General features: G+C 39.2%; 1 protein-coding gene across 5 annotated transcripts in view; it reads right to left on the reverse strand.

The window, feature by feature from the left end:
• Positions 1-14,329, reverse strand: part of ST6GALNAC3 (ST6 N-acetylgalactosaminide alpha-2,6-sialyltransferase 3) — a 506,749-nt gene that overhangs the window by 167,189 nt on the left and 325,231 nt on the right. The window contains exon 4 of one of the 5 annotated variants that reach the window (XM_079776116.1): positions 13,960-13,995. The exons of the other annotated variants lie outside the window; for them this stretch is intronic. Within the exon in view, the coding sequence (XP_079632242.1) occupies positions 13,983-13,995 (13 nt within the window). The 3' untranslated portion in view covers positions 13,960-13,982. Of the gene's footprint in view, positions 1-13,959; positions 13,996-14,329 lie in introns of those variants that run through there. 5 annotated transcript variants of the gene reach the window in all.

Consider the following 14,329-nt stretch of genomic DNA (forward strand, 5'->3'; position numbering starts at 1 on the left):
AACAGCCAAAGAAAGAACCATAGTTGATGAAGGATAATGTTACTTGTCTCAATGAGAAATTGTTCAGCTTTTAGGTATTTTCTGCCAGTGCTTTTTTGGTGTTCTCAGTATAAGACAGCTAAGTGTTTCGGCTCTAGAATCAAATATGGATTCAAATCCTGCCATGAACACGTTCGCCCCACCCCATATTTCCTTCTGCTGGCTTAAGCAAATAAATATACTCTTTCTGAGGCTCAATTCCTTTACCTGTAAAATAAAGATAATAATTGTACCTGCCTCATAAGGTTTTTAAGATGATCAAATAAGACAGTGTAATATATGGCCCATGGCCTGGCATATAGTAATGGTTCAATAAATGATATTTATTTTCATTAAAACAATAATTATAGGTACATACATCTTTGGGTTGAGCACATCCACATTTTCTCCTATTTCCTTAAGGACTGGTATCCATTTTGCTTCCTGTTTCTCTTTCTACTCAGATACTAAGAAAAAGTACATTTTAAAATTTTATTTTCTCTGCCTAGTTATTGCCAATAGGGACTACTCTCTTGATAAAAACAAGTTTGAAATTTCCATTTATTTTAAACAGTGAGTCATAAAATTAATCAATTATAGTACACGAGGCTATAATGTTTCTGAGTGGTTTGAAAGTAAAAGTTTAAAACAGAATTTGAAGGACAACAACATGACTTTATAAAAAAAATTCTATTTTCTAAAAAAGAGAAAGAATGTACCTGTAGTGGATATTTTGCCTTGGTATAATCTTTGCTTTCAAATACTGGTTCTTCTCAAGGATAGCACATCCCCATCCTAGTCTCATCATCTCTACCTTGGGCCGTTGGAATAACCTAACTAGTAATCCTAACTTGAAACTTTGGCTGTATCTCTTTTACAAAACGTCATTTATGCCACAAAGTTCATTTTTAAAAACATAAATATCATGGTCAGAAATTCATGATACACTGTTCTTCCATTTTAAAAAAAAAAAGTTTTTATTGAATTTTTAGAGAGAGAGAGAGAGAGAGGAAGGGAGAGGGAGAGAGAGAAACATCAATCCTGTGCATGTGCCCTGACTGGGAATCGAATCAGTGACCTCTTGATATATGGGAGGATGCTAAACCAGCTGAGCCACACCAGCAAGGGTTGCATTTTCTGATTTGCTGCCTAACTACATTTTGAGGATATCTCTTCAATATTTCCCATTGAAAAATTCTACCACATTGAACCCTCCAACATACTTTATCCTTCCATGCTTTTGTTTTTATTCAGACTGTTACCTCTGTCTGGGAAGTCCTTTCTCATCTTTCCTCCTAAAGAGTCCAGAATATCCTTTGTGAAACCAACCATATTTATATTCTATTGAGCACATACTAGGTATTAGCAACTGTTCTTAGCACTGACAATGTATAAACTATTTCGATCTCCACGAAATCCTATGAGGTGGTGTTATTATCTCTGTTTATAGAAAAGTGAGGCACACAGAGGTTAAATAATGTGTCTATACCACACTCCTGGCACTTAGAAGCTACTTCTGATCAGTCCAAATTAATTCTGTCCTCTTTTCTAGGATAGTAACTTGTTTATACTGCCATCGGTTCTTGTTACAGTTTGATGTGTTATAAGCTCAGGGTCCAGCGCTATGCCTTACATTTCCTTGGCGTTTAACTAATGGTTACTAACTGCATGAATGCAAATAAGAAAAATACAGCTCTCTACAGATTTCCCTAACATCCTGTACGCTATCTTATCTTCAGTTGATTGCAAAATGGGCTTAGTGGCAATTGGATAGAAATGAAAGTCAGTTGATGAGAGAAAATGAAAGAGTTTCAGAAACGGTATACTTTTGTAAAAGGACATTTTTCAGCAATAACCAAATGCTTTAAACACTCCTAAATCTGAAGAGTTATTGACGCATATGAGAAGAATTTGAAAATATAAAGCATATAGCTTTTCAAAGTCCCAAACCTTTTTAAACAAACTTCCCTTTTTCATTTCTGTACATTAGGTTTTATTTTAAGCTACACATATTAGGGAGAGTTAAGAGTCTCCTGAAACAGCTTAGTTTAGTTTTGACAGTAACTCTTTTGCAAAGACTTTTTACTACACCATTTCCCCAGAACTCTCTTCTTCCCTTAGGTGTCATAGGAACACCAGTAATATATGACATTTCATGTCCTCCCTTGGGAGATTGCTTACCTTGACTAACAGTTTAGGTGGAGAGTTACTGTGGGTGAATTACTATGGGAGAATTACTGCGTTACCATGGAAAACCTTCAGACATTTCAAAAAACAACATCTCAGTATCCACTCAGCCTTCAAGAAAGGTATGTTAGCAATGAGCAATTGAGTACTTATTTCAAAGAAGAAAAAGAACCGTGGCACTTTTAGCTCATCTTATCACCACTTTTCTGATTTCCAAGCTAATTTCTTTTAGCACAGTGTTGCCGATATAGAAAGAATAAAATTGCCCTTTGCTCTAAAGAAAGTTCACATTCTAGCTGATCAGAAAGACATTTACTCAACTAGCTACTCCATTCTATAATCTGACCACTACTTAGGGAGTATGAAAGACCAAAGGAGAGAAGAAACCACTCTGCCTAGATGTGGCCAAAGCAAGGGGGGTTCACCATGGAGGTGTCACTTCTTAGCCTCAAGGAAGCCCCTAATTTGGCCCAGAGAAGGCAAGGTGGGAACCAGAATGACAGGGAGGAGAGAAAGAATTTATGAGCATAAAAGCAAGAGGAGAAGCTTAGAATATTGTTGTTGGAGCATGGCGTGGTTAATGATATAAGGAGAGAGAGAATAAAAAGACTTGTCCTACTTCTTATGAGGAGGGCAGAGTCTATAGCTGTGAATCTCACATAAGAATATTAAGAAGAAGAAAAGCAGAGGTCTACAGAAATTAAATGCAATTAAATCATTTAATAGAAAGTTGAAATATGTTGTTTGATAGCATATCATCTAATGATCTTAGAATTACTTAAAGGAAATCATAAGGCTTTCCTAAACAGACCACAGGTCATCAATATTAAAAAAAAATAGTATCAAGGTTTGGTTCAAAAATTAAGAAGATAAATTATCTTAAGCAAAAATTAGTTTAGATTAGTCATTTGTCACACTTAAAATATGAAAGTCTCTTTATTTAGACATTAATTTTTTTAATAAATGCTTATTGAGAACCTATTATTTACCAAGTAAATCCTTAGAATTGATTTTAAGAAATTGAGAAAATACAAAATGAAAGTAAATGAATCAATCTTATTAATGTAAAATTATATTAATTTCATTTTTATATTACATTAAATTTATATTAATTATATTTTTTCTGTAATAATCCAGCAAGTTAAAAAAAAAAGACTTCACTGGACATGAAGAGTAAACCAGTGACATACTTATCAATGAACAAATTCACCTTAGAAAGCAGAAAAGCACATAGGATTGTGTGTACAACCAGACAATAGAAAATCTTACTGAACAGGGCTGCTGAGAGGCGTAGACATGAAATCTAACAGAATTGAGAATCCTATGCTTCAGAGAAAGGGCTCTGAATCAGTATCCTGAGAGACCTAGAAAGCTGACCCTAAAAAGTCAACTTCTAAGGACATGGTCCTCTCTCCTATCAGGTGGGACTTTTGCTTTCTCATTTGGACTTGATTTTCTAAAGTATATTTCCTTTGACGATGTGAAGACTTGAGAAAAAAATTAAACACAGAAATCAAGAAGAAGGTGTTGCTCATTTTGTGATAGTGCACTTTGTGTTGATATAGGTACACAGTCAGATGGGATTTACAGGTTAAAAGAAGTTTGAAGTACTCTGTGTTGATAAGAGCAAGAGTAAGTCAGCCACATGCTCACCCATGCTGAACCTCTGGTCAGATTAGGAGTCCCCTTTCCATCATGCCTCCTGGTTGGGGTCTGGAGACAGAATTCATAGACTATGCAATGGTTCACCTCCTTGAAATGGTGATGTCATAATCAATAGTTGTGTTAGTTTTCAAAATGGGGACAATTTTTAAATAAAATAAGATCCTCGAATGTGTTGTAAATCATTTTAGACAAAATAAATTTGGATTGTATGTAATGTCTCTCTGTCTCAATACCCTTATCTGTGCGTGTGTGTGTGTGTGGGGGGGGGGTAATATTTTTCTTCCTAAAGATATTATAAGAATTAAACAAGATAATGTAAGAGACATAATTAGTACAGTGCCTGGTACAAAACCAAGGATTTGTTAAATTGTTTTAAAAAGGAAAAATAAAAGCCTCATATTTATATGCCCACTATATTTTTGGTCAAGGACTTATTTCCAATATTTAAGGCATTAAATAATGGCTAATGTACCACAAACAGTTAAAGCAGAAATGCGGACTCAGATTTCTTGAGAATTACATAGTCCTCATTAAATGAAAAAAATGTGACTCAGAATAGCTCAGTAATAACATTGATTAATTCATTCTAAAAGAAAACACTATCTCTTTAGGCTTAAATTTACAACCCCTAGCCTAATGACCCAAATGTGATCTTCTCATGGACTTCTAGGTCCTTCAGGAATTATTGCCATCCTCAATCAACTGTCCTTTAATCTAGCTTGCAACTCAGTCTCATTTGATGATTAGCAGTCTGCACTTAAGTGAATTTAGAAAATTGCATGTTGACACAGAGGAAATTTATACTTTTTGCAATCAAATGCTGTAATGCAAAAGATTGAATTACAAATTTCATTTAAAGTAGTTTTAAGAACAAAGAAAGTCATTTTGGTTTTCACTCCAATTTGAGGAGTTTAAAAAATGGGTAAAGCATAAAGTGATAGGTATGCTGTGAAATGATAAGATTTGTAGATATTTAATCATCAATGGAAAATAATTGACCAATACCACCATAAACACATCAAAACTAATATTACTTTGAAGTTACACTGAAATGCTGACCAGAATAATATGAAAATTTTTTCAGAAGGAAAAAAATATTAATTTTAGGGGATTTATAGTTAAAGGAAAGTATTATTATTCAGAAAAAGTATTACCAGGCCCTCACACAATACACTTCACATGTTTAAATTTATTCATTTACCCTTCATTTAGGGCAATTATTATCTACTAGAGGCCCAATGCATGAAGATTGTGCAAGAATGGGCCTTCCCTCCAGCCCGGAGGCACCTTTCTGCCTTTGCTCCAGCCCAGAGCTGCCTTTCCACCTTCCCATGCTGCCCAGAGGCCTGGAGCTGCTGGGGCAGTGCGGAACACCTGTGTTGTCACCATGGCGACGACACAAGTGCCCCACCCTGCCCCCGGCCGCTTGGCGCCTGCATATGCAAATTAACCCACCATCTTTGTTGGGTTAATTTGCATACTCACTCCTAATTGGCTAGTGGGCATCGCGAAGGTACGGTCAATTTGCATCTTTCTATTTTATTAGTATAGATGATCTATCAAACCTGGGAATGGAAAACCTCTAAAACTTCAACTTTTGCTCTAGCAAATGAATAAGAATGTTCCTTATTTCTGAAAGAGAAGATACTAGGTTTTCCTCATTTGCCACATGTACACATTTCATAAATCTGTCTTCCACAATATGTGTATATTTATTTAATCACTTGTTTTCCCATAGATAAGCTATAATAATAACAGTTGTAATATCTTTCATTCTATATATATTCTCCAATTATTTATAGATTCATAGTCTTACTTGGTCGTTTCAATCAACTCTTTGATGTATATTTTTTAATATCCCTAACCTATATACTTTTTGAATATTGAATACATGAATTATGAACCCAACTTCACACATAAGGAAAATGAGATATTGAGAAACTAAGTGACTAAGAGCACTGAATATGAGTTACCATAATATAAAATGGCAATGAAAAGTTATCTTCCAGTGACAGCTCATATATGCATTTGTACATATTTATCAACCAATTGCAGTGAATTCGATACAAAGACAATTTTGTTCACATGACAATAAAAAATGGTTTATTACAACTTTAACCTCTCTCTCTACTATATCCTGTAAATAGCTACTTCTTCTAAAATACAATTTTATAAATTTGTTTTGCATTTATTTGTTGACATGTCTACATCCCTCACTGGAAGAGGTACTTTAAGAGCTTTATAGTTCTGCCCAGCTGGCATGGCTCAGTGGTTGGTTGAGGGTCGACCTATGAACCGGGAAGTCACAGTTCCACTCTGGTCAGGGCATATGTCTGGGTTGCGGGTTCAATCCACAGTGTGGGGAGTACAGGAGGCAGCCCATCAATGGTTCTCTCTCATCATTGATGTTTCTGTCTCTCTCTCCCTCTCCCTTTCTCTCTGAAATCAATAAAAATATGTTTTAAAAAATAAAAAATAAGACCTTTACATTTCCATGTTATTTGTTGTTGCAGGATTTATAGCACATCATACATGTTCTATAAATGCTTGTTGCATAATTAAATGAAATGCTGATTTGTTATTCTATGTGAGTTGATTCCTTAGGATAGAAGCTTATATTTGGTTAGCATCCTGAAAGACCAAAATGCTTAGAACATGACAGCTTATAGTCAGGAAGCACCATGCCTATGTTTACATGGATACAATGAGTGGCAATAATTTTACAGGCATGTAAAAGCAAACCTACTTTCTGTCTGTGATTCCTGCTACCTTAGTTTCTGGGTGGCCTGCCACAGTTTGCTTTTTGAGGTTGATATCTATGAGGAGTAAGCAAGTAGCAACACATCATGCAACTTAAATGAGCATGTAGCAATCAATAAGAACAATCAATGAGAATGCTAACATGAGTAAATGAATGAATAAATAGATCCAATGAAAAATTTAAAAAACACACCTCTGTAATCACGATGATATGCTATCATAATGAATAAGCCTCGTTGTGTCTCGGCCGTATCTCCTACCATCAACAGCTTTAAAAAACAACTGCTATGTTGGACTAAGACTGCTGGATCTCACAAGGCAGTCAGTGCTATTTCCTGCATTTCTTCCATTTAGGAACAACTGGCAGCAAGAGCAAGAGCCTAGCCTTGGGGATTCAGCAGAAGTGACCCGTGACTTGCAGTTTTGTAGGCGCCTGCTAACCAACGGATCACTTCCACAATCCCCCTGGCCTGCTGTCCGTCTCAAGCTCAGCCAGCCATTGTGGTCCTGCTTGGTGGTGAAGACAGACAAGGAAAAGGACATTTGATGGAGAGCTGGAAGCAAGATCCAAAGCCATGCACTGGTTGTTTTTCCTTACCCAATGTAAATAGTTTCATTGCAATTTATTTCTAACTACAGATATATGTAAATATGCACAATGAAACAGTTTCAAAAAATACAGGATACTATCAGGAAGAAGTAGATGTCATGCATAACCCCACCACCAACTCTAACTATCCTTTTGGACTTTTAAGACATATTGCATAGCTGCATTACAAAAGGCAACACAAAGAAAGTCCTGGAATAAGAGGGAGGATAAAAGTATTTCTTTTTCGCCTAGCTGATGTGGCTCAGTTGGCTGAGCACTGTCCCATGCACCAGGAGGTTGCTGGTTCCATTCCTGGTCAGGGCACATGCCTGGATTGCAGGCTCCACCCCCAGTAGGGGGTGTGCTGTAGGCAGCTGATCGATGTTTCTCTTTCATCAGTGTTTCTCTCTCTCTCCCTCTCCCTTCCTCTCTCTGAAATCAATACAAACATATTTTTAAAAAAATATTTATTTTCCTCTCATAAAGTTAAAAAAACTCGAGGAAAAATGAAAGCAAAATAAGAATAAAAGCCACCAAGAATGACAGCATTACCAGATATCTAGAAGATACACAGGGCAGAGAAAGCTTTTAAAGGGAGAAAGCATAGACACTGATCAAATCAGCCTGTCTGAAAACACCAGGGCACAGAAAAGCGTAAGTACCAGAGGCAAGAGCACTGAGGAAGAACAAAGAGAGCTACAGAGGGAACAGAGAGAGCAGTAGCAGGAGGAGAGAGAGAGACACTGGAGAAGTGAATTTGGGATGGATTAACCTCTATAAAATGAAGAGCTACAAAAAATCAGGTGGATCTGTCTTGAGTTTTATTTTTTTACCAAATGCAATGTGTTTTATTTGGATCTCCTGAACAAAAGAAACAAAAATCATCAAATTTTAATATCAAAGCTCTCCATCCATTCTAGAGCAGAGGAAATAAAGCCTTGAGATTGTCCGAGGTGATTTAGCCAAGCTTATCTAGCTAGTTGGTGACAAAGTTGAGCAAGCATGCTCAGTGTTCACCTGCTTCTGTGTCTGGGGGTTGCTAAAGTGGCATCAGCTGGTGATGACACAGCACTTGCTCTTTCAGGAAACGGAAGTTAAAGCCCTTCTAAAACGGGAGATTGACACCCCTGCCCCAGCAGCAGAGGGGCCACCAGGGCTACGGCGCTGATCCGTTTGCCTGTCCTCTCCCGTGACCTCTGAGCTAAGAGGACACTTCCCCAAGAAGGTCTTTGAATTTAGGGCAAAGGGGATTGTGCTTAATTCTTCCAAGAGGTTTTACAAGATTCCTACAAGGAAGAGGCTCAAAAAATATTACTTCTCAGTATGACATAAGCTCCAGGCAGATGCCAGTAGTTGCAAGAAGGCTTTTGAGTATTGTCTCCACGTGCTTGCAAAAATCACATTTGTTGAGGACCTGGTAGATACAGAGTGTTCTGCACAGAGAGATGTAAGACAGCCTGGAGGGGCTTCCCATCATGCTCATCTCGTTGGCCAGTCAGAACCATGTATAAAGAAAAAGAAACAGCCAGAGCAGCCTATACAGAGTGCAAGACACAGGGTGGGAAAATAAATGCCTGAGGAAGTCACAGGAGTGAGAGATAAACAGGGCTAGTGCAGACAACTGCATGAAAGGTTGACTCTTGAGCTGTGTCCCAACAGATTTTTATGACTGAAATACAAAAGGAAAGGCATTTCATATGAGGGATGAGGGTCAGAAAAGCTACAAAGCTCAGAGTATATTGGGGGGAGGGTGTATGAAGAGCAGACTCATTTGGTTAAGCTAGAAAATATTTGTAAGGGCTAGTTGGTGATGAACTTAGAGGACTGGGCAAAATTCACATGTCAGATGAAAGATATAGATGATGAAGAACCATCAAAAATTTGTGGGGAGGTGAATGAAATGCAAAAGTGATTTAGGATGATTATACTGGAAGAAGTATAAAATGTGACTTAAAGAACAAGAGAGGGAACAGAAGATGCACAAAATTTTAATAGTTTAGACATAATTTGATGAAAATTTTAAAATAGAAATAAAACACATACTCCTATAATCAATATTATGAAGTAAGAGATGATGGTCTTGATTACACAATCAGAGTTGGGACTGGAAAGAGAGCCAAGTTTTAGACAGATTAAATTTCACATAGAAAATACTAATAGCTAACCTAGTTTTAGAGACCAATGTGTAGAATTGGTGTCAGAGATGACGATAACATGTAATATTGATGGTTGACCTCTGGAAGTGAATGAGTCCTCTCACGGAGGGAAAGTTTAATGTATGCTGGACATATAACGGGGACAGAAGAAAAATAGAGACCAGTGTCATCAATTTTTGGAATCACAGTAGCAACTGAACAAGTCTTCCAACTCCTACATGAATTTCCTTAAACAGTCTGCTTCCTGTCACTTCCTGATGCTCTGAGACTGATGATGGTAGCGAAGGGTCTGGAAGGAACCCCACAGACCCTCATTCTGATAGTAAACCTGAGCAGTTGGAAACCCAGGTGGCTTTGCCAATGGCTTCCAGAGCTCAAGTGTCTCAAAACTCCATTTGGGGGACATGTTGATTACATACTGAGAGTCCCTATGCTGTTTCCAACATGATACATGTAATTACTTTTTTCAAGGAAGGAAAAATTTGTTTGAATGAGTACCTAAATAATTAAAATTCAGGGGAGTAAAAGGGACACTAACTTGGAATTATTGCCTTGATATTATAATATGGATGTAAAAGAAGTCATAATAATAACTGATATTTACTAATGCATACCATGTGCCAGGCCCTAATGATGAAATTTATAAATATTAGTTAGTTTAATTCTAACAAAAGTACAGAAGGCACATACTATTATTTCAACATTACTTTACACATGGAAATACTGAAACTTAGAGAGTTTTTAAATGTGGCCGAAGTCACACAGATAGGATACAGGGAACAGTAATGTGCTCTAATCTGTGGCAAAGAACAAACACCTCTCCCATCCATCATTATAATCCAAATATGGATGAACCTCCTCTAACTTGAAAATCTATAATAATAAAAGCATAATATGCAAATTGACCACATGACCAAACAGCAGAACAACCATCTGGACAACCTTCGGATGACCATGCTATGACACCCACTGGTGCCAGGCCAGCCAAGGCAGGTGCGAAGTGATTCGTCGGGGGCCTGGCCATTGCCCCATGCTCTCCCTGCAGAGGGAGGCCCAGGCCACCGTCCAGCAGGGTGATCAACCAAGAGGCTCCACGATCGCCCCCACAGATGGAGGCCCAGTCCACCGACCAGTGGGCTGCAGCGGGTGGGCGGGGCCTCCCTCTGCAGGGGCGATCCATCGCGGAGCCCCGGCTGGGTGGGCATGGCCTACCTCTTTGGGGCAATCTATTGCGGGGCTCCTGGACTGTGAGAGGGCACAGGCTGAACTGAGGGGCCTCCCCCCTACCCCCTCCCAGTGCACGAATTTTGTGCACTGGGCCTCTAGTCTATATATATATATATATATATATACACACACACACATATATATATATATAACTCTAATATGCAAATAGATCGGATGGCAGAACAACCGAACCATCGAACAACCGGTCACTATGACATGTACTAACCACCAGGGGGCACATGCGGAACATGGCGGGTGTCAGCCACAGCGGATGGTGGAGCAGGTGAGCGGGGGCACCAGATCAAGGCAGAGCACCGGTCACTGTCATCGGGGCGAGCCTCTGGTAGTTACTGAAAATTCTTTGCTCCCGCACGCCACGGTCCCGCCTGGTGCTCTCACCCGCTGCTGGCACCAAAGCTGCCACTCACACCCGCTGCCAGCGCCTGGCACTGGCCCCAATCGCTCGGCACTGTCAGTGCGTGCAAGCAGTGACTGCTGGCCCCGATCGCCCCTCAGGGCTTTTCCATCTCTCCCTGCCCCTGAGGGGCAATCAGGGCTGGCAACTGCCACTCACACCCACTGTCAGTGATGGCTCCGCTTGCACCAGCTGCTGGCGCTGGCCCCAATTGCTCCGCTCTGTCAACGGATGCGAGTGGGGCCGGCACTGTCAGCATGAGGGAGCGGAGGCAGTGAGAGTGAGGCTGCCGGCAGACAGGGGACCAGGGGCCGTGGTGGAAGGGGCTGGGCGTGAGCATGGAGGATGGGCCAAGACCCGCCCCTGTGCCCACTGTAGCCTTGCGGCCCACAGTTCCTTTTAAGGTACACGAATTTGTGCACTGGGCCCCTAGTTTACTATAACAAGTCTATAGTTATAGAAAAAACAAAAATGAGTCACACACACACAAATTTGTGAGAGGGGAAGGGCGAATGGGTATTTTAACTGTATCAATGAAATAGTCCAAGAAACCTTTTTATAAAGTTACTCTTGGTAAGAACTTGCATTTCCAGTTCATCAAACAAAAAGGCATAAATTTAAGGTTTCTGATAGGACTGATGGTTACATTTCAAAACCCATACTAGAGATGGACCTCAGCTTCACTAATGTCTCCACATACACTATTTTGAGCAACATATACTCCATTTATAAGAAGTGCAGAAATGTTGTTAAACTTAATTAGATGTAATCGTCACACTTCCATTAACTAGCAATATTATGTAAAGATAAACTAATGCATAATGAGTTCTTTCATTGTCACATAATTGTAATTTTAATGATTATATTATGACCATTATAATACAATGCATATTTTTAATTTTCCCATTAGTGGGTAATTATTTATAAAGTTTTCTATTACAATCTGTCCATACAGACCAAGTTATTAATGCCTTCATTTTCCTATAATGATGACCACAGTATTGAAATCAATATGATGGCCACAGGGAGAATTGCAAAGTAACATGGAAAGAACAACAAAACTACAACCATGAAGTCAGCTCATTCAACACATGCCTGAGGACATTTCAAGATGGAGAAAAAAAGGAATGATATATTAATATCCGTATGAGAAGTTCTAGTGTTTAAGATTTCCTCAAGTATATTGTCCCTCATTTTTTGTGCCCTTTAGTCTTTAACTCTTTCCAAATACAGTTTCCATGATATGAAATATTCAATAGCCTAACCTTTGAAAAATGTCTTAAACAGTTTTTACCATTTGGAGAATTAAATTAACATCCCACAAAGCCATTTCTGGAAAATTTTTTGAATGGTTCAATCTCTATGTTCTATGTTGGGAAGTAAAATGCTGGTGAACTATATAATTCATCCCCAAAGATGATGAAGAGTAGGGGGCATTTATTAGAGCAAAGGCAAAGGGTGATGTGACTGGAGAGTGATTTGGGTCCTGAAAACTAATCACAAAACAATAACATCTAACAGTTTTTATTTTTAACCATTACCTCTGAGAACTCACAGATTCCCTCATTATTCATTTTGTGAAGACTGAGACTATATGGTGGACTTGGAAAGTCATCTAGAAATATGCAAACAGACCTAGAAATACAGCCTACTAGAAACCTGACCTTAGCTGGTTGTGTTACTAGACCTGGAGACCTCATATGGAGGCATCGCAAACCCTTCAGGGCTTCCCTATAGCCCTTTGAAACCATATGTTTCTCCCAACTACACCAGTGTTGTTTCAGTTACTTTTGAACCCCTGGCACCTTGCACTCTACAAGGTTTGTGAAATAAAATGAATAAACTAGTTAGATTTAATCCCCACACTTCAAGGTAGATCACAGCTTATTATATCTAATTTGATGGTAAAACTAAACAAGTTTTAACATGGTCCAGTGCCCCTTTCTTAGAAAAGCTGTTGGTCAATGTTCAAATAAATACAGCTTGGTAAGAAGAGCTGACTGTTTTATTTTTCCATTCAAATGGAGGAGAATCAAGAATCCTGGCACCTAATGGGTGACTGGTTCTCAAACACTGGTCTGAGTAAGACACTGCTAGGAACTGATTACCAGACAGAGCCCCAGGTCCTGTGCCCAGAGATTCTGACTCCACAGGGCTGAGAAGTCATGTTTTTATCAAGATCCTCCATAAGATTCGGAAGCAGGTAGTCCATGGAATACATTAAAAAAGCACTGCAGCGGGTGCTCAGTTCAGTGGTGGGGAAGCCACCTGGACCAGTGAACACAGCACCAGCCTTGGATTCATGAGACCCTGAGACTGAGGCTGCACTGCAAAAGGAGGTATGACCCGGACAAAGTCTCTACATCTACCCTGGTCTTCAGTTTCCTCACCCAGGAGAGGTGTTTTGGCCTCATTTTAGAATCTCCTCACTGAGACTGCCACACAAGGGGGCCATGAAGTTAGTAACAGAGATTCTATGCATACATTTCAAAAGCCAAATAAGAATAATTTATTTATCATATATACAAAAGTCTTCTTGACACATCCAGTTTTTTGTTTTAGGCTAGAACAATATCTTCTGGTTATCAGAATTTCTGATGGCAGTTATATTTGTCTCGGATTTACAAAAATGAAGAAAGGAATACTACTTAACAAATGTAGGGTTGTTGTTGTTTTTTGGTTTAGTTTTGTGTTGATCACATCTTTCAAAGCATAAAGCCCACAGGGGTAAAATTTCACAAAGGAGTAATGTTACAAAAAAACATTAGGACACAGTGCGATAGAGATTTCTAAATTCTGTCCCAATCCTAAGCGTTCTTAGCCACTGTTGCTGCTTAGATTAAAGCAACAATCCCAAACAGTCTCAAGTCATATGCTCAGCAACTGGGCAGTTGAGTGTCATCTATGTGCCAGGCACTGTTCAAGGGGGCAGAGATACAGCACTGGGTGAAATGCTCTCAAGGAGCTAGCAGTTCAGTCTGGGAAGACAAAAGAGAGCAGATGCATCAGGCCTTAATAAGTGACATAAAGGACATGAGTTTGATAAGCAGATGGGGGTGAGGGAAGAGCAGGCAGGTGGAAGGTATTGTAAAGAAAAGGTTCTCTGATAAGGCAGCATTTGAACCAAGACCTAAAGACATAACACAGAAAAATCACAGAGAAACCTGGGAATACTCAGGCATAATGAATTATAGAATACTAGAGGCCCGGTGCATGAAATTCTTGCATGGGGTGAGGGGAGTGTCCCTCAGCCGAGCCTGCACCCTCTCCAATCTGGGACCCCTCGAGGGATGTCCGACTGCCCGTTTAGGC

The sequence above is a fragment of the Cnephaeus nilssonii genome (assembly GCF_951640355.1).
Source record: "Cnephaeus nilssonii genome assembly, chromosome: 7".
NCBI classification, from domain to species: domain Eukaryota; kingdom Metazoa; phylum Chordata; class Mammalia; order Chiroptera; family Vespertilionidae; genus Cnephaeus; species Cnephaeus nilssonii.